Source organism: Hyla sarda, chromosome 10 (assembly GCF_029499605.1).
Source record: "Hyla sarda isolate aHylSar1 chromosome 10, aHylSar1.hap1, whole genome shotgun sequence".
Taxonomy (NCBI): domain Eukaryota; kingdom Metazoa; phylum Chordata; class Amphibia; order Anura; family Hylidae; genus Hyla; species Hyla sarda.
The window spans coordinates 11,780,949-11,804,706 of record NC_079198.1 but is presented as its reverse complement, the minus strand read 5'-3'; the positions used below and the strand labels follow the sequence as shown (position 1 = coordinate 11,804,706).

The 23,758-nt window shown below is 44.8% G+C and overlaps 2 protein-coding genes across 3 annotated transcripts in view; both read right to left on the bottom strand.

Moving 5' to 3' along the window:
- The window catches only part of LOC130293934 (N-formyl peptide receptor 3-like), an 80,678-nt gene that overhangs the window by 7,327 nt on the left and 49,593 nt on the right, over positions 1 to 23,758 (bottom strand). Inside the window, exons 3-4 of one of the 2 annotated variants that reach the window (XM_056543228.1) lie at positions 13,537 to 13,663; positions 5,117 to 5,836 (exon numbers count right to left, since the gene is read on the bottom strand). In XM_056543228.1, the coding sequence (XP_056399203.1) occupies positions 5,117 to 5,805 (689 nt within the window). In that variant the 5' untranslated portion in view covers positions 5,806 to 5,836; positions 13,537 to 13,663. Of the gene's footprint in view, positions 1 to 5,116; positions 5,837 to 11,060; positions 11,149 to 13,536; positions 13,664 to 23,758 lie in introns of those variants that run through there. The other variant, XM_056543229.1, reaches the window with a different exon arrangement.
- Positions 14,801 to 15,849, bottom strand: LOC130293932 (C3a anaphylatoxin chemotactic receptor-like). The gene has a single exon (XM_056543227.1). The coding sequence runs from the start codon at positions 15,772 to 15,774 to the stop codon at positions 14,839 to 14,841; it is 936 nt and encodes a 311-aa protein (XP_056399202.1). The 5' UTR covers positions 15,775 to 15,849; the 3' UTR covers positions 14,801 to 14,838.

Below are 23,758 nucleotides of genomic sequence, written 5' to 3'. Positions count from 1 at the left end.
CTAAAAAGGTCAGAGGGAAAACTTTTTTTTTAGTGGACTGGGAGGGTTGTGGTCCTGAAGAGAGATCCTGGGAACCTGAGGACAACATCCTAGATAAAAGTCTGCTCCTCAGGTTCTCAGGCCCTAAAAAGAGGGGGAGACCCAAGGGGGGGGGTACTGTTACGCCGAGCGCTCCGGGTCCCCGCTCCTCCCCGGAGCGCTCGCTACACTCTCTCCGCTGCAGCGCTCCGGTCAGATCCACTGACCCGGGGCGCTGCGATTCTGCTTCCAGCCGGGATGCGATTCGCGATGCGGGTAGCGCCCGCTCGCGATGCGCACCCCGGCTCCCGTACCTGACTCGCTCTCCCTCGGTCCTGTCCCGGCGCGCGCGGCCCCGCTCCCTAGGGCGCGCGCGCGCCGGGTCTTTGCGATTTAAAGGGCCACTGCGCCGCTGATTGGCGCAGTGATTCCAATTAGTGTCTTCACCTGTGCACTTCCCTATATCACCTCACTTCCCCTGCACTTCCCTGCCGGATCTTGTTGCCATTGTGCCAGTGAAAGCGTTCCTTGTGTGTTCCTAGCCTGTGTTCCAGACCTCCTGCCGTTGCCCCTGACTACGATCCTTGCTGCCTGCCCCGACCTTCTGCTACGTCCGACCTTGCTTCTGTCTACTCCCTTGTACAGCGCCTATCTTCAGCAGCCAGAGAGGTTGAGCCGTTGCTAGTGGATACGACCTGGTCACTACCGCCGCAGCAAGACCATCCCGCTTTGCGGCGGGCTCTGGTGAAAACCAGTAGTGACTTAGAACCGATCCACTAGCACGGTCCACGCCAATCCCTCTCTGGCACAGAGGATCCACTACCTGCCAGCCGGCATCGTGACAGTTCTGTTATTTGTGTTATTTCCATCGTCATTGAAGTCACCAGGATCACTCAAGATAATTTCTACCCTTTTAGGTATAGATTTTACAAAGTTTTTCTTAATGCCTTTGCTCAGGAAAACATAGAATATAGGATCGATAGCACAGTTGAAATATGCTAAAATGGTGGAAATTTCGCTCATTAAAAGCTCGGTTTCCCAATTGTGACGCTTAAAGGGATACTCCCGTGGAAAACTTTTTTTTTTTTTTTTTTTTTTAATCAACTGGTGCCAGAAAGATAAACAGATTTGTAAATCACTTCTATTAAAAAAATCTTAATCCTTCCAGTAATTTTTAGGGGCTGTATACTAAAGAGAAATCCAAAAAAGAAATGCATTTCCTCTGATGTCATGACCACAGTGCTCTCTGCTGACCTCTGCTGTCCATTTTAGGAACTGTCCAGAGCAAGAGAAAATCCCCATAGCAAACATATGCTGCTCTGGACAGTTCCTAAAATGGACAGCAGAGGTCAGCAGAGAGCACTGTGGTCATGACATCAGAGGAAATGCATTTCTTTTTTGGATTTCTCTTTAGTATACAGCCCCTAAAAAGTACAGGAAGGATTAAGATTTTTTTTAATAGAAGTGATTTACAAATTTGTTTATCTTTCTGGCACCAGTTGATTTAAAAAAAAAAAAAAAAAAAAAAAAAGGTTTCCACGGGAATACCCTATCAGTGTCCAAGTGTGGTAGGGAAACCAACAAACAAAGAAATAGTTTTAGGAACTGTCCAGAGCAGGAGAGGTTTGCTATGGGGATTTGCTTCTACTCTGGACAGTTCTTAAAATGGACAGAGGTGGCAGCAGAGAGCAGTGTGGTCAGACAGAAAGGAAATTCAAAAAGAAAAGAACTTCCTGTGGAGCATACAGCAGCTGATAAGTACTGGAAGGATTAAGATTTTTAAACAGAAGTAATTTACAAATCTGTTTAACCTTCTGGCACCGGTTAATTTAGAATTTTTTTTTCCAGTGGAGTACCCCTTTAAAGTGTAAGTCCAGAGTCGGTCTCCCATCTGTTCTGCACAGATCGATGCGGAGAGACACAGCTGGCGCTGGGCGATATCGTTTCTGAGACAAATGAACAACGTATAGCGAGTTCCATGAATGAGCCTTATTCTGGCGCACGGATCTTGGGTGAGCATAATATGGTTGCCTTAAAGGAGTACTCTGCCCCTAGACATCTTATCCCCTATCGAAAGCATTGGGACCCGCCGGCAATGGCCGACGCCCGCGATCTCGCGGGCGTCCGCCATTAACCCCTCAGGTGCCGGGATCAATACAGATCCCGACATCTGCGGCAGTGCGCGATTTAAATGAACGATCGGATCGCCCGCAGCGCTGCTGCGGGGATCTGATCATTCATAATGCTGCATGGAGGTCCCCTCACCTTCCTCCGTGCGGCTCCCGGCGTCTCCTGCTCTGGTCTGAGATCGAGCAGACCAGAGCAGTAGATGACCGATAATACTGATCTGTTCTATGTCCTATACATAGAACAGATCAGTATTAGCAATCATGGTATTGCTATGAATAGTCCACTATGGGGACTATTCAAGTGTAAAAAAAAATGTAAAAAAATGTAAAAGTAAAAGTAAAAAAAAAGTGAAAAATCCCCTCCCCCAATAAAAAAGTAAAACGTCCGTTTTTTCCTATTTTACCCTCAAAAAGCGTAAAAAATAAATTTTATAGACATATTTGGTATGGCCGCGTGCGTTAATGTCCGAACTATTAAAATAAAATGTTAATGATCCCGTACGGTGAACGGCGTGAAGTGAACGTAAAAAAAAAAAAGTCATAAATTGCTACTTTTTTTATACATTTCATTAAAAAAAATTATAAAAAATGTATTAAAAGTTTTTTATATGCAAATGTGGTATCAAAAAAATTACAGATCATGGCGCAAAAAATGAGCCCTCATACCGCCGCTTATACGGAAAAATAAAAAAGTTATAGGTCATCAAAATAAAGGGATTATAAACGTACTAATTTGGTTAAAAAGTTTGTGATTTTTTTTAAGCACAACAATAATATAAAAGTATGTTATCATGGGTATCATTTTAATCGTAATGACCCTCAGAATAAAGAACACATGCCATTTTTACCGTAAATTGTACGGCGTGAAAACGAAACCTTCCAAAATTAGCAAAATTGCGTTTTTCTTTTTAATTTCCCCACAAAAATAGTGTTTTTTGGTTGCGCCATACATTTTATGATATAATGAGTTATGTCATTACAAAGGACAACTGGTCGCGCAAAAAACAAGCCCTCATACTAGTCTGTGGATGGAAATATAAAAGAGTTATGATTTTTAGAAGGCGAGGAGGAAAAAATGAAAACGTAAAAATTAAATTGTCTGAGTCCTTAAGGCCAAAATGGGCTGAGTCCTTAAGGGGTTAAGGGTGCAAAATCTAGAAAAAAAAGATTCTGAACCCAACAGTGATCTTCAACCTGCGGACCTCCAGATGTTGCAAAACTACAACTTCCAGCATGCCCGGATAGCCGTTGGCTGTCCGGGCATGCTGGGAGTTGTAGTTTTGCAACATCTGGAGGTCCGCAGGTTGAAGACCACTGGTATAGGAGGCAATACTCCATGTCCCCGCCGCTCCGGACCCGTCACCGCTCGTCACTGCTACCCTGGATGTCGCTCCATCGCTGTTGCCGCATCCCCGTGCTGTCCCCGACGCTCCGGACGTCTTCTTCCCCAGGATCCACGCTCTCCGTCGCCGTCATCACGTAGCTACGCACGCCGCTCCTACTGGATGACAGGACGGCGTGCGCGACGACGTGATGACGTCGAAGGAGAGCGCCGGCCATGCAGGGGATCCCGGCCCGGAGCAGACTCTGAAGAGGCAGGTAAGGTCCCTCCCGGTGTCCTGTAAGCTCGTCACCGCTGCCCTGGATGTCGCCCTCCATCGCTGTCGCCGCGTCCGCGTGGTGTCCCCGCCGCTCCAGACGTCTTCTTCCCCGGGATCAACGCTCTCCGTCGCCGTCATCACGTTGCTACGCACGCCGCTCAGATTGGATGATGGGACGGCGTGCGCGACGACGTGATGACGTCGAAGGAGAGCGCCGGCCGTGCAGGGGATCCCGGCACGGAGCAGACACCGAGGAGGCAGGTAAGGTCCCTCCCGGTGTCCTGTAAGCTGTTCGGGACGCCGCGATTTCACCGCGGCGGTCCCGAACAGCCCGACTGAGCTGCCTGGTTAGTGTCACTTTTGCTTCAGACGTGGCGGTCAGCTTTGAGGGGTTAATACAGGGCATCACCGCGATTGGTGATGTCCTTTATTAGCCGCGGGTGCCGGCCGTTGATGGGACCCGCCGCGATAGGTGTGTATTCGCCGTATAAGACGCACCAACTTTTCCTCCCCAGTTTTGGGGAAGAAAAAGTGCGTCTTATACGGCGAAAAATACGGTAGCTTAGTCGGTAAATAAATAGATACATACATACAATATATTATCGCACAATGATATTATTTATTGTATCCATTGGATGTTATAGTCATGTCGATGACGTCTCTTGGATGCTACAGTAAAGTCACTATGGAAAGAACATCAACTACAGTGGTCTCAGGTTGAATGTGATGTATATCCTCTTGAAAGAAAACTTAAAGGGGTTATCCAGGAATAGAAAATCTGAGATCATTTCTTAAAAAAAGAAAAGAAAAAAAAAACAGCTCCACATCTGTCCCCAGGTTGGGTGCGGTATTACAACTTGGCTCCATTCACTTCAATGGAACTGAGCCGCAGAACCACACCCAACCTGGAGACAGAAGGGGAGTGGCTTTTGAAAGAAATTAGCCCGTTTTTTTCTGATCCTGGATAACCCCTTTAATTTGAAGAGACAAGAAATATTCCCCCCCCAAAAAATTTTAACAAATAGAAAAAAGACAACCATGGAAAGAAGTCAAGAAAACCTGATCGACCTTAACTGCGTGGTCTCTTAGATTATGTCCCTTCTAATTCTGGATATTTTTTTCGAAAGTATAGCTTGTATAGAAAAAGCTTTTTTAAAATGTGGACAAATAAAAATGTACATCAAGGGATATAGACAAGTGGTCAATGATGTCAAGGCCTTGGAGAGATTTAGACCATTGTCAAGAGGAAGATGCAGAAGATTTTCTCCAGTTGTGAATGAAGACAGAAAGGAGAAGACGTGATGTGGAGCCCAACAAAGGCCAAAACAGATCTGGATTAAGAAAATTAGTTTTAAGCTTGTTGTATACCTTGAGGAATTTTTCCTATGATATAACAATCCGGTGATGATGAGACACAAAATGACGATCAGAAATGGTATGAAGAAGCCAAGGACAAATGCGGTGGTGACTATAGACCGGTACTGGACCTGGTCGTTGTCAAGAACGCCATAGATACATCTGGTTGAGTTCTGGCAATCGTATGTGTTTATGAAAAGGAAGTAAGGGACAGAGACTCCGAGCGAGAAGATCCATATGACTAAGACTTGTATAGAAGCCAACTCCTTGGTCCTATAGGGAGTAAAACCAAAAGGAAATAGGACGACCAAGCAATAGTCTACACTGAATAAGGTGAGAATAAGGGCACTCACAACCATGTAGAGATAGACGATAGCATTGTTCAATCTACACAGGAAAGAACCAAAGGGCCAGTGAATGTCTAAGGCAAAGTAGACCATGTCCAGAGGCTGGATTAAGGAGAATATAAAACATGAGACGAACAAATGAAGGTACAAGATTGTCCGGTATTTCTTCTCCATCTTGGAAACTTTAATCCATAGGACGAAGCCATTTACTGTTGTCCCCGATATAAATACCAAAGCACAAATAATAGCGGATAAAACAGTGGTGACATGGACGCTGCGGCCATCTTCTTTGTCAGTGATGTTACAATACTTCATCCAGGTAATATTGATGTCAGGACTTGAGCAATTCTCCATAGTCTTGATGGGAAGGTATACACTTTATACACTGTAGACGATAAAAAAAGAAAGATCAACCATAATATGTTCCAAATAGAATCGGGAGAGGTCAAATGACATTGATTGACTTAATGGGTTAGTCCAGAAATGCGAAGAATGTCTCCTTAAAAATTCCCATGCCTAAACTCATGCGGATGATAGACTACTGGCCCCTATGAGACTTCCCTAGACAGAATATACTTAGCCATGACATAAAGGCCTGGGGCTTAGCTTAAAGGGGTACTTCGCCCCTAGACATCTTATCCCCTATCCAAAGAATAGGGGATAAGATGTCTGATCGTGGGGATCCCGTCGCTGGAGATCCCCGTGATCTCGACTGCGGCACCACAGACATCCGGTGCATGGAGCGAACTTCGTTCCGTGCTGGATGACTGGCGGTGCTGGGCGGAGGCTCGTGACATCACGATCCCACCTTCTCCCATATACTTGCATTGAGGGGGCGTGGCCATGACGTCACGAGCCTCCAGCGCTGCACCCGACGCTCTAAACGAACGCCGGGTGCAGCAGCGGCAGCACCCCCACGATCAGACATCTTATCCCCTATAATTTGGATAGGGGATATAGTGTCTAGGGGCAGAGAACCCCTTTAATGTTCATTTTTACTAGCAGATAGGAGAAACTTTATGATCTGCTGAAACTTCTAGTACTAACAGAGAGAAAAAAAAAAAAAACACTTATGTGCTTGTATGAAACCTGTAGCATAGTTTGTAGAAACTGATGAAAATGGATGCATATACCTTATCCACCGCAAAAAGGGGTTATGAAAAAAAACTGAAAAAAAATAGCAAATTAAATTCCGTTTTTTTCGCCATATAAGACGCTCCGGCATATAAGACGCACCCAATCTTAAAGGAGGAAAATCTAGAAAAAAAAGATTCTGAACAAAATACAATGTAAAGTATAGGACAGTGATCTTCAACCTGCGGACCTCCAGATGTTGCAAAACTAAAACTCCCAGCATGCCCGGACAGCCGTTGGCTGTCCGGGCATGCCAGGAGTTGTAGTTTTGCAACATCTGGAGGTCCGCAGGTTGAAGACCACTGGTATAGGAGGTAATATTCATGTATCCCCGCCGCTCCGGACCGTCACCGCTGCCTTGGATGTCGCCCTCCATCGCTGTCGCCGCATCCCCGGGGTGTCCCCGTCGCTCCGGAATGTCTCTGCTGCCCGGGATCCCCGTTCTCCGTCGCCGACATCACGTCGCTACGCACGCTGCTCCTATTGGATGACGGGACGGCGTGCGCGACGACGTGATGATGACGTAGGAGAGCGCCGGCCATGCAGGGGATCCCGGCACGGAGCAGACACCGAGGAGGCAGGTAAGGTCCCTCCCGGTGTCCTGCTAGCTGTTCAGGACGCCGCGATTTCACCGCGGCGGTCCCGAACAGCCCGACTGAGCAGCCGGGTTAGTTTCACTTTCGCTTCAGACGCGGCGGTCAGCTTTGATCGCCGCGTCTGAAGGCTTAATACAGGGCATCACCGCGATCGGTGATGTCCTGTATTAACCGTGGGTCCCTGCCGTTGATGGCCGCAGGGACCGCCGCGATAGGACATGGTTTTATGTGTATTCGTCGTATAAGAGGCACCAACTTCCCCCTCCCCCAGTTTTGGGGAAGAAAAAGTGCGTCTTATACGGTGAAAATTAAAAAATAAATAAATTATTTAAGTAGTAAGAAATACCTTGAGTGAGTTTATTCATAAACATGTTGCACTTGTTATATCTATTTAATAACTGTGGTGTCTCTCCTGTCTGGTACCTGGGACAAAGATGATGCTGCAGCCGGACAGGAATATGTTCTAGATAGTATGGGGACCCCTAGTGGTCTTTTTATAAGCCATGATTTCTATAAAAACGAAATAACATTTTTCTATTATGAAGTATATAAAAGAGGTTAATGTTTTGCCAAAATGTACAACATAAATAAAGTATTTGAATCTGACAGTGACCACTTAATGGCTTTGATTTAAAGGGGTATTCCAGAAAAAAACACGTTTGTGTTTATATCAACTGGCTCCACAAAGTTAAACAGATTTGTAAATTACTTCTATAAAAAAAAAAAAAAAAAAAAAATATTTATCCTTCCAGTACTTATCAGCTGCTGAAGTTGAGTTGTTCTTTTCTGTCTGGCAACAGTGCTCTCTGCTGACATCTCTGCTTGTCTCGGGAACTGCACGGAGTAGAAGAGGTTTGCTATGGGGATTTGCTTCTACTCTGGACTGTTCCCGAGACAGGTGACATCAGAGAGCACTTAGACTGAAAAGAACAACTCAACTTCAGCAGCTCATAAGTACTGAAAGGATTAAGATTTTTTTTTATAGAAAGTAATTTACAAATCTGTTTAATTTTCTGGAGCCGGTTGATACATTAAAGAAAAAAAAAAAAAAAAAGTTTTTTCCTGGATAACCCCTTTAAGATCACAAATCATTTAGGGTTCAATTCTCAAAATGTTTGCAATGACATGACCACTTCTCCTCTTCCTTGTTACAGACTGTATTGCCGCACACGTTGGGCCCTTTGATGTTGTTATTGTGTCTTCCTTATAGATACATGTGTTCTTCGCAGTCTCTTCTAATGTTATACAAATGTTCCTTTATTCTTTTCTTTATAGATTGTGATGAGCGGCCTACATACTGTTTGTTATATGGACGCTGGACTGAGGCCCGTCCTCCTGCTCCGTCTGATTTTTCATTTTCTGGACGGACCCTCCCTGCCTTTATTTTTTATAAGGGATCAGAGATAATAAATTCCCAGGGTATAACAAACACAATAAATACAGATGTAGCCAATGCCATCTCGATCCCTGATGCATTAAGATATTTTTTATTGCTCTCCTAAAATAAAGATAAATTGTCCTAACACAAAGCAAATATTAACCTTTAACTTTACCCCTATTAACTCCTCATTTACTGGTACCAATGGCAATATAAAAAAAAAAGTATATATATATATATATATATATATATATATATATATATATATATATACATTTATATATATATATATATATATATATATATATATATATACAGTAAATAATAAAAATATAATAATGTTCCCTGGTATATTAGGATATCCTAACGCATTAAGATTAACATGTTAACCCAATCAAGATAATCATGGCTACATCTGTAGATATCACAAAAACAACAAATTTATAAATAAATTAATTATAATAATAAAATAATAATAATGATGATGATAATAATAATAATAAAAATAAATAATGATGATGATGATGATAATAATAGTAAAATACTACTACTACTTATAATAATAATAATAATAATAATAATAATAATTATTATTATTATTATTATTATTATTATTACCGTATATACTCAAGTATAAGCCGACCCGAATATAAGCCGAGGCCCCTAATTTTACCCCCAAAACCCAGGAAAAGTTATTGACTCAACTATAAGCCTAGGGTGGGAAATACATCATCCCCCATATCATCATCCAGACCCCCGTCATCATCCCCGCCTGTCAATCCCTTCATCAGTGGTCTTCAACCTGCGGACCTCCAGATGTTGCAAAACTACAACTCCCAGCATGCCCGGACAGCCATCGGCTGTCCGGGCATGCTGGGTGTTGTAGTTTTGAAACCTCTGGAGTTCCGCTGGTTGAAGACCACTGCAGCCTTCGTCCTCATCCAGCCCCCCCCCCCCCCCCCTTTTGTTTTGTACTCACCTCTCCTCGGCGGGAAGTTAGGGTGAGCTGATCCGGGCCATCTATGCTGCAGGGACCGTCCGGTGGGGAGGATTAGTCGTTGCGGGCTGTCCATTTTCACCAGCGGGACCTCTTCTCCGCACCCGGCCCCGGACTAGTGATGTTGCCTTGACGAGGGGAGGTGAGTACAAAACAAAAATGGGGGGGCTGGATGATGACGAAGGCCGCAGTGGTCTTCAACTTGCGGACTTCCAGAGGTTTCAAAACTACAACACTCAGCATGTCCGGGCATGCTGGGAGTTGTAGTTTTGCAACATCTGGAGGTCCGCAGGTTGAAGACCACTGATGAAGGGATTGACAGGCGGAGAGTTCACTCGAGTATAAGCCGAGGGGGGTGTTTTCAGCACAAAAAATCATGCTGAAAAACTCGGCTTATACTCGAGTATATACGGTATTAATATTATTATCATCATTTATATTATTATTATTATCATCATTATTATTATTATATTCTCTGGTGCATAAGATATCCTTGCGCATTAAGGTTCACTTCACATGTTACATTAACCCGATCAAGATAATCATGGCTACATCTGTAGAGTTGTAGTTTTGCAACAGCTGGAGGCACTCTGGTTGGGAAACACTGCTCTAAATGCCCAAAATAACAAACGCCATAATTAATAGCTATAACAAATACAAGCATATTATAAATAAATGCACTGCAGATATATAATACACATACTTGAGGGAGGTGGCTATGACATCAAGATCATGACCTCCGGCTCCGAGCGCTCTAAACAAACGTTTCAGAACGCTGGAGCATCGGAGTGCCCCTTTAAGCTACTGGAGTACCAGGGGCCCATATGCTTTTCTTGAATCATTTGAGCCCACCCCTGACAATATCAGCTACTTATGACTCCTAGTTTCTTAAAGGGGTACTCCGCTGCCCCAGCGTTCGGAACATTTTGTTCTGAATGCTTGGAGCGGGCGGCAGGGGTCGTGACGTCACACCATGCCCCCTCAATGCAAGTCTATGGGAGGGGGCGTGGCAACCGCCACGCCCCCTCCCATAGACTTGCATTGAGGGGGTGTGGTGTGACGTCATGAGAGGGCATGGCCGCAATGTCACGACCCCACTGTCCACACCCAGAACGCCGAGTGCTGCACAGAGATCACGATGGTCAGATATCAGATATCCAATCCCCTGTCCTTTGGATAGGGGATAAGATGTCTAGGGGCGGAGTACCCCTTTAATCTACATGTCAAAGACTATGTAATGGTCTGGAGCCATTTGTTTTAGGTTTCCTTCATCAACAAAGTTCTAAAGACCCCCAATACCCAAGTAGACCCCATAGCTAAATCAGAAACGGGGCCCCATGTCTATGTAATGCCATTAAGAACACTGGTGTCTTCTTCTGAGAGACCTTTGGGCCCACTCAGGGACCAGGGTCCGGCTGACTCTATTACTTCTGCACCATCCATAACTACACCCCTGCCCATCTATTGATAATACAATGTTGACATTAAGAACAGGACATGTTACCTCTTTGGGTTCATGGAGATTCCATCAGAAGGTGTTGGTCCAAATGTTTTCTTATTAAACATCCATTGGGTGCATGCCTGATCCGCTCGCGCTGTACTATTGCAAGGAGTGCTGTACTATTGTGTAAGAGGAAATCCTCGCGCTGACTGCTCTTACAACACACCATGAAACCCAGGGTCCTAAAGACAGTCAGTAGATGTGTAGACTTCCACTTTTCAAATCCTTTATCCATATACTCTATGTAAGTGTATACTGTATATATATTGACATATGTGTGTGTGTGTCAGGGTATAATCAAACTTCGGATCACCATTGACGGCAATGCAGTCCGCACATAACATGTTTATTCTTTTGGCAGATCGAGTTCCGCAGTGTGAATGGGTTAACAGAAGACCCATGCACACCAATGTTAAAGAGAACCTATCATCAGACCATATTTTCTAAACGAACTCAGATTATATTCTCTTACTACTCCTAATACCCCTCCTGCCCTTAATACATTTTCTGAGCTTTAAAAAGCTGTGTATCATACCTTTCCCCTTGCTCACATTGTGTGAGCTCCTGGCAGGAGAAAGTGGGCGTTCGCCAGCAAGCGCAACATCACTCTAGTCTGCGAGAGCCTCGCCTCGCCATGTCCCGCACACACTTCCTGAGTTTGGTCTCCTGCCAGGTCAGGAGGAGACCAAATTCACTGTTTGACTTGAGCAGGGAACAGAACAGAGCCACCTAGTGGCTGTTTTTTCAATAACATTAAAAACATATAAAGGTTGAGAATTATAACGGCAAGTAAATAGCAAAGTGTCTTATGATTACATAAGGAACAATATATTAAAAGTTTAGTTTGGTGAAAGGTTCTCTTTAAGGTTCATGCAAGTGCAATCCCGTGCAGGAATTCCATAGTGTGAACATACCCTAAGAATGAGTATATGTGTGTGTAGGTCTGTGTACTACGCGTGTCTATTAGTGGCATGTATGCACTGTGCATTAACAAATGCAATCCATGTCCTTCAACTGTCCCGGACTCAGCTGGACTGTCCCAGATTCAAGACAATGTCCCAAATTCCCGGGTGAATCCAAACCAATGTGCTACCAGAGTGAGCAAGTCACGTACACTGAGCAGCAGATCACATACACTGAGCAGCAGGTCACGTACACTGAGCAGCAGATCACATACACTGAGCAGCAGGTCACATACACTGAGCAGCAGGTCACATACACTGAGCAGCAGGTCACATACACTGAGCAGCAGGTCACATACACTGAGCAGCAGATCACATACACTGAGCAGCAGGTCACGTACACTGAGCAGCAGATCACATACACTGAGCAGCAGGTCACATACACTGAGCAGCAGATCACATACACTGAGCAGCAGATCACATACACTGAGCAGCAGGTCACATACACTGAGCAGCAGATCACATACACTGAGCAGCAGATCACATACACTGAGCAGCAGGTCACATACACTGAGCAGCAGATCACATACACTGGGCAGCAGGTCACATACACTGAGCAGCAGGTCACATACACTGAGCAGCAGGTCACATACACTGAGCAGCAGGTCACATACACTGAGCAGCAGGTCACATACACTGAGCAGCAGATCACATACACTGAGCAGCAGGTCACGTACACTGAGCAGCAGATCACATACACTGAGCAGCAGGTCACATACACTGAGCAGCAGATCACATACACTGAGCAGCAGATCACATACACTGAGCAGCAGGTCACATACACTGAGCAGCAGATCACATACACTGAGCAGCAGATCACATACACTGAGCAGCAGGTCACATACACTGAGCAGCAGATCACATACACTGGGCAGCAGGTCACATACACTGAGCAGCAGATCACATACACTGAGCAGCAGGTCACGTACACTGAGCAGCAGGTCACATACACTGAGCAGCAGGTCACATACACTGAGCAGCAGATCACATACACTGGGCAGCAGATCACATACACTGGGCAGCAGGTCACATACACTGAGCAGCAGATCACATACACTGAGCAGCAGGTCACATACACTGAGCAGCAGGTCACATACACTGAGCAGAACAGGAGGCCTCCATGCATGGTTCCTGCTGAGCATAGAAGAATGTCTGAGAAGTTGCTAAGGCTGATAGAGTGAGGCTGGAGCTTGGAGCCTCCTGAACATACTGGATTAAAAAAAGAGGCCATCAAGGGTGCAGTCCAGTTTTTGCATGCCCAGAGGGGAAGCCCTGGTGCTAGTACAGAAACTGTCCATGCCTGTAAAAAGAGAGCATCTGCAAAGAGCAAATAGGGAAGAACACAGCTTCTAGCCAAGGTATGAATGACAGACACAACAGTTCCGGCACTCCGCAGTAAACCATAGTGACTGGACACAGAATATGCAATAACTGTAAGTCCCAAATGCAGGTCGGGGGTGCTCTTACATAGAACATGTCTAACTAAGAAAGAAAAGAACAGGCTGCACAGCACTCACCCGATGGATACAAGGAGGTAAACTTTAATCACTTACAGGAACATATCAGCAGCAGCAGCAGGGAAGGAGAAGAAAGACGCAAGATCAAAGGAGCTCTTGGGTGACGGGTCCGTTTTGCCAGAGTCTGCTTGGTCATGACCACAAACAGGATAAAACCAATGTAGGTGAATAAAAATGTAAAAGGGGAAATAAATTACAAGAAAGCATTTAAAGGGGTACTCCATCCTAGACATCTTATCCCCTATCCAAAGGATAGGGGATAAGATGTCTGAACGTGTGGGTCCCGCTGCTGGGAACCCCCGTAATCTCTAATGCAGCACCCCTGTCATCTGCTGATGCTGAGCGATACATCATGGCCCTGTCCCCTCATGATGTCACACCCCGCCCCTCTATGGGAGAGGCCACCACGCCCCCTCCCATAGACTTGCATTGAGGGGGCGGTGCATGACGTCACGAGGGGGAAAAATTGAAATAAGGAAACAACAGATAGAAGAAGCGAAACTGGAGACAGAAAGATTCATTACCAAAGAGAGCAAAACTAACCTCAAAATGTTCTTTGAAAAGTGGACGGGGATGAGGAAAAAGTTAAGATATTAAACATATTCTTCTCCCTGGGTTCTCCTATCTTACCAAGGAAGAAGTACAGCACCGGTTAAACAAAAAAATAATAATAGAAAAATCACCATGTTCAGATGGCATTCACCCCTGCATTCTAAGGGAGTTAAGTAATGTAATAGACAGATCCCTAATTTCAAATATTTGAGGACTCTATAGTGTTTTTTAGGGAAACTCTAATAATTTTAAGGGCATGGATGATATATCTATGGGTACAGTTTTAAAGATAAAGTAATATCCAGGGATCTGTATAAAGGTATAGCTACGGTATCTTGTTGTTTTATAGCTATACTGCTACACCCCTGCAAAAGGGAGCTATCTTGGTTATCTTTTGATCAATTTTAGTTACAACAATAACGTCAGACCTTAAGAAAATGTAATATATAGTGAAAAAAAGTATTCAGAAAAGCAACAAACAGAGCAACAACACAGTGATTTATTTTATGTAATAATTTCAAGTAATAATAATTATTATAACAAGTCACATAGGATGGTGCAGTCTTCTTACATGGTTTAAGTTACTTATGTATTTAACAAGTTAATACATTATTTTAATTGTTGGCTAAGATAGCAATAAACAATAAACAAAGCAAAACAATAAAGAAAGCAAAAAAAAAAACATATTTTTCTTAGTTTCAGCTCAGAATTTAGATGTTTTCCATGTTATCATCATTGAAGTTGTAAAATTCATCCTATGACTTCTGCTTGTTCTTTTTCTTTGTAATCTTGACGTAAACTTGGAACTGCTGAACGCCCTTCTTGTTTCTCGTAGACTTCCTTGTCCTCTTCGATAAATGCTTTTTCAAGCTTAGCCTGGAACGAACCGCAGAATTTTTTCTTCAAATCTCGACCAATGAAGGCATAGAGGACGGGGTTAATACAACTGTTCAGGACTACCAGGAGCATGGCAGCTAAATATGAGTAGTAACGTACATAGGAATTAAGCAACGTTCCTCCGAAGGCAACAAGAAGGTAATACAAATGAATAGGAAACCAACAGACGAAGAACACGATGATGACAGCCACACTGGTTTTAAGAGGCTTTGAAGAAGTAATAATGCGTTTCCTTCTGGCATGCACAATAATCACGATGTAACAGAAGACAATGATCATTAAAGGTAGGAGGAAGGTGAAAACCAATTCCAAAATTGTCTTCTTCCTCCTCCAGCTGGATAGATCTGACGACACTGAACATACCATCCTTTCATTAACATTAGAAATCTTCGAGAACAATATGGGGAATATAGACGAAGCAAAGGAGATAGTCCAAATGATCAGGACAACGATGAAAGCCAATCTTGGCCTCCGATGGTTGTGGCACCATATGGGGAACACAACGCAGATACATCGGTCTACACTGATGACTGTGATCTGGAGAAGACTGATGCCCACATTACTGTACAGTAAGAAATGGATTATCTTGCACATGTTTTGAAATCCCCCATATCCTAATAAAACTTGCGTATAATTCAAAGGACTGAAAAATGCAAAGGAGAAATCGGCCATGGCCAAGCTGAGGTACCACACCACGTTCACCGTCTTCTTAAGCCTGAAGATGCTGAACCAGATGACAAGACCGTTTCCGATAATTCCCAGTAAACAAAACACTAGGTAGACCACCATAAAGGGTAAGTCTTTATGTATGTTGGATTTCTGACCGCCACCGTGTCCATTGTTTTCTGTTTCTGTATATTCTGAATGACTGGCATTTACCAAGAAAATAAAAAGTGTCGTATTCTCCATTATCTTTGTCTTTTGTGTCCCACACGCCAGGAATACTGTACTTTCTAAAAAATAAAAACAAGCTTTTAAAGTTTTGATGTACAACTATGCACAGAATTTAGATGGATGACTTGTAATGCTCCTTGGTAACTTGACTTAAGACAGACTTGACTTATGACTGACTAGACCAGGGGTCCTCAAACTACGGCCCGCAGGCCACATGCAGCCCGCGGAACGCATTTACCCGGCCCGCCGGGTGTTTTCGGAACACAAGGATGCCTCTGTTAAGTCCCTGCGGCGCTTACTTTAAAATCGCGGGGACCGCCAGGAGCAGGCGCAGGCAGCAACGTCACTGACGTCCCAGATGTCCCATGCGTGCGCCCATGGCAACCGAGCGTGGAGGAGTGGAGAAGCGGAGAAGAAGCAAGGACGCGCACTGGTAGTAGGTAAGTGTTTACCAGCGGCGCGTCTCTTCGTTGTTCTGACCACCTCTTGTCCTGCTATGGCCGGAGTGGTGGTCGGAACACTGAAATGGGGCAGTACACAGGCAAACAGCCTCCAGCCATACTGTATGGCTGGAGGCTGTATGCCTGTGGGGGAACATACTGCCAACATAATTTGGGGGACTATACTGCCAGCCAAATGTGGGGGGACTATACTGCCAGCCTAATGTGGGGGAACATACTGCCAGCCTAATGTGGGGGACTATATTGCACCTAATGTGGGGGAACTATACTGCACCTAATGTGGGGGAACTTACTGCCAGCCTAATGTGGGGGCTATATTGCACCTAATGTGGGGGAACTATATTGCACCTAATGTGGGGGAACTATATTGCACCTAATGTGGGGGAACATATTGCCAGCCTAATGTGGGGGACTAAGTTGCACCTAATGTGGGGTAACTATATTGCACCTAATGTGGGGGAACATACTGCCAGCCTAATGTTGGGGACTATATTGCACCTAATGTGGGGAACTATATTGCACCTAATGTGGGGGAACATACTGCCAGCCTAATGTGGGGGACTATATTGCACCTAATGTGGGGGGACTATATTGCACCTAATGTGGGGGAACATACTGCCAGCCTAATGTGGGGGACTAAATTGCACCTAATGTGGGGGAACTATATTGCACCTAATGTGGGGGGACCATATTGCACCTAATGTGGGGGAACATACTGCCAGCCTAATGTGGGGGACTATATTGCACCTAATGTGGGGGAACTATATTGCACCTAATGTGGGGGAACTATATTGCACCTAATGTGGGGGGACTATTCGGCCAGTCTAATGTAGGGGAACTATACTGCCAGCCTAATGTGGGGGAACATACTGCCAGCCTAATGTGGGGGGACTATATTGCACCTAATGTGGGGGGACTATACTGCCAGACCAATGTAGAGGACTATATATTGCACCTAATGTGGGGGAACTATACTGCCAGCCTAATGTGGGGGACTATATTGCACCTAATGTGGGGGAACTATACTGCCAGCCTAATGTAGGGGACTATATTGCACCTAATGTGGGGGAACTACACTGCCAGCCTAATGTGGGGGACTGTATTGCACCTAATGTGGGGGGACTATACTGCCAGCCTAATGTGGGGAACTATATTGCACCTAATGTGGGGGAACATCCTGCCAGCCTAATGGGGGGGACTGTATTGCCCCTTATGTGGGGGGAACTATACTGCCAATGTAATGTGGGGGAACATACTGCCGAAGTAATGTGGGGGACTATACTGCCAACGTAATGTGGGGGAACATACTGCCGAAGTAATGTGGGGGACTATACTGCCAATGTTATGTGGGGGACTATATTGCATCTAATGTGGGGGAACTATACTGCCAGCCTAATGTGGGGGACTATATTGCACCTAATGTGGGGGGACTATACTGCACCAAATGTGGGGGGAACTATACTGCCATGTAATGGAGGAACTATACTGCACCTAATGTGGGGGAACTACAACCTAATTTGGGGGAACTATCCTGCACCTTATGTGGGGGGAACTACAACCTAATTTGGGGGGAACTACAACTTTTTTTTAACTATAGTCCGGCCCTCCAACGGTCTGAGGGACCGTGAACTGGTCCCCTGTTTAAAAAGTTTGAGAACCCCTGTACTAGACTATTGGCAGACTTGACTGATGACTGACTAGACTTATGACAGATGTGACTTTAGACAGACTGGACTGTAAACTGACTTGACTGGTGACAGACTTTCTAATGACTTATGGCTGTCTTTCCATGCTGGCAACTATCCAGTGAGAGTGCATACTGCAGGGGTCTTCACAGGGGTGGTCCGTGGTACACTTGCAAAGTCTCCCTTTCTCACCTACATTTCGTTGCACTAAGGCACCACTGACCTGGAGACCCCTGACATTAGTCTCTTTGGACAGGTCAGCCTGGAGGATACCTGAGCCCAGTTCTTCTTTTCTAGAGGGCCTGTCAGCTTTACTATTACCACCAAAGCTCTGCTTGTGATGGTTCTACCCATGCAGTGGGATTTGCCAGGAGGGTTTCAGCTTTCTGTAATCTTGGGCTTGGAGGCAAACTCCTACTAAAGGTGTAAAAACTGCAACAGTGAGGTGTTGCTTCTTCTCTGGCTAAAGCCGGACTCGACTGACTAACATGTGCTTTGGGTCCCTCCCCTATTCCTGGGGACTGGGGTAGAGACAAGACTCTGATTGGCTGTAGGGTGACATGTGACAGCTTTTTGCAAAATTATGGGTGCTGACAGTTAACCCCTTACATTATGATTAAGGATTATGCATGCAAAAAACAAATAAAGACAGAATAAAATACATTTTTTATAGAAAGACTTTATAGACGTCGACCTGACTTTGAGCTGGAGACTTTTGAGGCAACAGCCACCCAAACAGTGTTCATGGTAGCACAAGGTGACCCTGCTCTGGAACACCACATACTTGTGCAGGGACGGCGTTAGGGAGGGGCAACCTGAGCAGTTGCCCAGGGCCCCCATCCAAAAGGGGACCCCTGAAAAGCTTTAGGACAATACTAACACTACTGCATTTTTCTGCAATATAACGGTAAAATCGTTGTGTTTTTGCCACGATTTTGAGCAAATTGCTGCAAAATACAGTAGTGTGATTATAGCCCTAAAGCTGTCCGGGCTGCAGAGAGCCTATAGACAGCACTAATAGACTTACTATGGACCTGCTAGGACCTGTGATAACTCCTATAGGCTAGGACTCCATAAAATGTACAGCGCAACAACAACAAAAAAAATTGTAGGGAAATTGAAAAGAAAACCGTAATTTTGTAAATTTTGGAGGATTTTAGTTTGTATGCAGTGCAGTTTATGGTAAAACTGCCAAGTTCTCTTCACTCTATAGGTCAATATAATTTAAATGATCCCCATGTTACACGCTTTTCTATTATTGTACTACTTTTAAAAAACTCAGATTTTTTTTTACAAAATAAGTTTGTTTCAAATCGCCCTATTCTGACCCTAACTTTCTTATTTTTCCACATACAGGGCTGCTTGAAGGCTAATTTTTTTTTCTGTGCCGTGATCTGTAGTACAGTAAGGAGCATGAAGGTGGGCATTATTATACAGTAAGGGGCAGAAAAGCGATATTCCTACAGTGTGGGGCATTAAGAGGAAAACGATTACTGTGTAAAGAATACAATGAGCACTTTTACTGACAAGCAGCACTGAGAAGATCACTGTTATACTATATGTGGGCACTATTACTGACAGGCAGCACTGAGGAGATCACTGTTATACTATATGTGGGCGCTATTACTGACAGGCAGCACTGAGAAGATCACTGTTATACTATATGTGGATGCTATTACTGACAGGCAGCACTGAGAAGATCACTGTTATACTATATGTGGGCGCTATTACTGACAGGCAGCACTGAGAAGATCACTGTTATTGTATTTGTGGGCACTATTACTGACAGGCAGCACTGAGAAGATCACTGTTATACTATATGTGGGCGCTATTACTGACAGGCAGCACTGAGGAGATCACTGTTATACTATATGTGGGCGCTATTACTGACACAGGCAGCACTGAGAAGATCACTGTTATAGTATATGTGGGCACTATTACTGACAGGCAGCACTGAGAAGATCACTGTTATAGTATATGTGGGCACTATTACTGACAGGCAGCACTGAGAAGATCACTGTTAGGCCATTTTCACACGTCAAAATTTCCGTACTGCTCTGTGTCCGCACAAAGAATGAACCACGTATTAGGTTAGCGTTACATAGCAAAAATGGGTTGCACAGTCAAAGATCACCATGGGGGAGATTTATCAAAACCTGTGCAGAGGAAAACTTGCCCAGTTGCCTATAGCAACCAATCAGATCGCTTCTTTCATTTTCAACAAGGCCTCTACAAAATGAAAGAAGCAATCTGATTGGTTGCTATGGGCAACTGGCCAAGTTTTCCTCTGCACAGGTTTTGATAAATCTCCCCCCATGTTGTTCTCCTTGAATCGTGCTGAATCTCAGCTAATTTAAGTAAATGTGGTCACACAGAGAAATCCCGCACAAATCAGTTCTTGCTCTTTAGGTGGTTTATTAAAGGGGTACTCCGGGCCTAAGACATCTTATCACCTATCCAAAGGATAGGGGATAAGATGTCTGACCGTGGGGGTCCCGCCACTGGGGACCCCCGCAATCTTGCATTCGGCACCCACCTCTTTGAGCTGCATGCCACGCTGCCAGCTCACAAACTGCCGGGTGCCGACCAGTTTGTGAGCTGGCAGCGCGGCATGCATCATAAAATGTATGGCTTTCTGTGACCCTGTGGTCTCCTGTGACCTTACATTTTATGATGCTGTTTTGCGCTGGATTTCTCTACATGTGTCTATACAAGTTGCTGTTGCTCCACAGCTGGCCGTCCACTTCGTCCTTGCAAAGGGAGGAGCTGATCTGCACTAAATGGGGTCACATTGCGACCCCCCAAATTACCACAGCCACAAATTCATTCTGGATGGAATTATTACATTTCTCATGTTGTAGTCACAGCCATTTGGGGTTTGTAGTGCAATCTCATTTTCTCCCATTAGCCAAGATGCAGCACAATTCAGGGAGAGTAACCTAGTGATATTTGGTCACGCAATCTGAGGGCCCAATTAAAAATTTTTGCCCGGGGCCACACTTAGTCTATAACTGGCCCGGTACTTTTGTCCATATTAGCATTTCAGTTTTACCTGCTAGAAACACATAATGAAAACAGTCATTACCCAATGGACTCAAGAGAAGGACCAGCCTCCACCAACCAACCTTTCGCTCCAAGGCTTCTTCCGGGGTGTGGTCCATCCTCCAAGCCTTGGAGCGTAACGTTGGGTGGTGGAGGCTGGTCCATCTCTTGAGTCCACTGGCTATTGACAGTTTTCATACTTTGTTGCTATACTTTATTTTACTTTCTGCATTATGCACTTTGCATTTACTGCTGCTATTCAGCCCCTTGATAATGACGATGATTGCTGGGAAAGCAGTATACCCCTGGTATAGCTATTTACATTGTGGTTACATCTTACTGCCAGCCTTCATTTTAGTTCAGTTTCCATCAGTTGTACTCTCCATTGTTATATGTATTTTTACATGCTTTTAAATATTGAGCATTCATGTCTAAATAAAACTATTTTTCTATTTGATCTATACTCCTCTTTTTGTCTTTTGCTGTGTCCAATCATGTAGAGTAAGATGGATAGAATAGCAGTATGGGTGCCAAAAGTTTATGCTAAAAAGGTATGTTAAAAACACTGTGTGAGAACACAGCCTCAGCCTCACTCTCTTCGTTCGGGTCTGGACTGTGCTGTATCTTCATCTGGAGACCTCTAGGGACCATCTTGTGACCCCTAGAGGACGGTTTACAGAAGAAGTATACAGAACAGACAGAATGGAGGAGCAATAAAAGGACATCCCTACCCTATATACAGTAAACATCCTCCTCTATAGATGGCTGTATACTACATAGCTCCCAAAGAGTGAGTTAAGTAGCGATGCTCAGCATCAATAAGTGGCAACTCCTCCCCCCCACCTCTAGATCGGCTGAGCATCCAGCAGAAAGGGAGGAAGTAAGCAATGATTTATATAGTGCTGCTTCACATGGTGGAGGCATGACCTCAGCATACACCCCGCGTGTGCCATCACTGTCTGTTTGCTAGAGCTTGGTCTTAACCCGCTCTTACTTCTGAGGGCCTAGCCAACTGACAGTTATGGCTGAAGTCGGCAGGCTCACGGCAAGCACAGAATTTCAGCTGGGCTTGGAGAGGGGGGGGGGGGGGTGCAGCCACTGTTAGTGTCATTCTACTGTTAGTGTAATTTTACTGTTAGTGTCATTTTACTGTTAGTGTCATTCTATTAATAGCTATTTGCCCATGTTAGCACTTAACTATGTGTCTTCCAAATTCACTGTAACACTAGACACCACTGACCTTCATTACCCCTTAAAATATTCCCATTCTACAAATCTGTCCCAGCACAAACATCAAGGAGTCTCTAGGACTCAGAGACAAAAACAAGGCTGAGCAGCACTAAATATTATAATAAGGAGAAAATGTAAGAAGGAAAAACTGGGAGATTCAATATCAATTACAGAAAAACGAAGACATTCCTGAGCCATAATGGGTTGTCTTCTGTTGGTCTGGCACTGACTCTTGGGCCAGTTGTACACTTCGTCATCTTTTAAAATTTATAAAAGCTAAAACATTTGGATAGCCCGCAAAGTAGATGAACAGTGATTTTTGGGCTAGTAGATAGCACCTGTATAGTTGACCTCAGTATCCCATAGAAATGTATAATACAGAATAGTCACATAACAATAAACTATAGAATTAGTTGTCAATATACCTACCCACTGCTCTGCTGCCTGTGATTGAATTGGTCTCCGTCTCTGTAAGTGCCGGGAAATTTTGCTATCTTAAATAGCATATCTGATTGGCAGCTTCCTTCCTTTCTTCAGAAATACTTTCCATGACAGTTCTTTAGAATCTTTCACGGGGTGGATTGTGGGAAGGACTAGGGGTGGATAAAGGAATATGGTTGGATGAAGAAAAGGGGTATCGAAGGATGAAGGAAGGGGTATGGGTGGATGATGGGAAGGGGTATGGGTGGATGAAGGGGGGTATGGGTAGATGAAGGGAAGGGGTATGGGTGGATGAAGGGAAGGGGTATGGGTGGATGAAGGGAAGGGGTATGGGAGTATGAATGGAAGGAGTATGGGTGGATGAAGGGAAGGGTTATGTGTGGATGAAGGGAAGGGGTAGGGGTGGATAAAGGGAAGGGGTATGGGAGGATGAAGGGAAGAGGTATGGGTGGATGAAGGGAAGGGGTATGGGTGGATGAAGGGGGGTTATGGGTGGATGAATGGAAGGGGTATGGGTGGATGAAGGGAAGGGGCATGGGAGTATGGATGGAAGGAGTATGGGTGGATGAAGGGAAGGGGTATGGAAAGATGAAAGGAAGGGGTATGGGTGGATGAAGGGAAGAGGTATAGGTGGATGAAGGGAAGGGGTATGGGAGGATGAAGGGAATGGGTATGGGTGGATGAAGGGGGGGTATGGGTGGATGGACGGAAGGTGTATGGGTGGATGAAGGGAAGGGGTATGGGAGGATGAATGGAAGGAGTATGGGTGGATGAAGGGGAGGGGTATGGAAGGATGAAAGGAAGGGGCATGGGTGGATGAAGGGTAGGGGTATAGGTGGATGAAGGGAAGGGGTATAGGTGGATGAAGGGAAGGGGTATAGGAGGATGACGGAAAGGGGTATGGAAGGATGAAGGCAAGGGGTTCAGGCAGATAAAGGAGAGGAGTATGGGTGAATGAAGGGGAGGGGTATGTGTGGATGAAGGGAAGGGGTATGGGTGGATGAAGGGGGGTATGGGTAG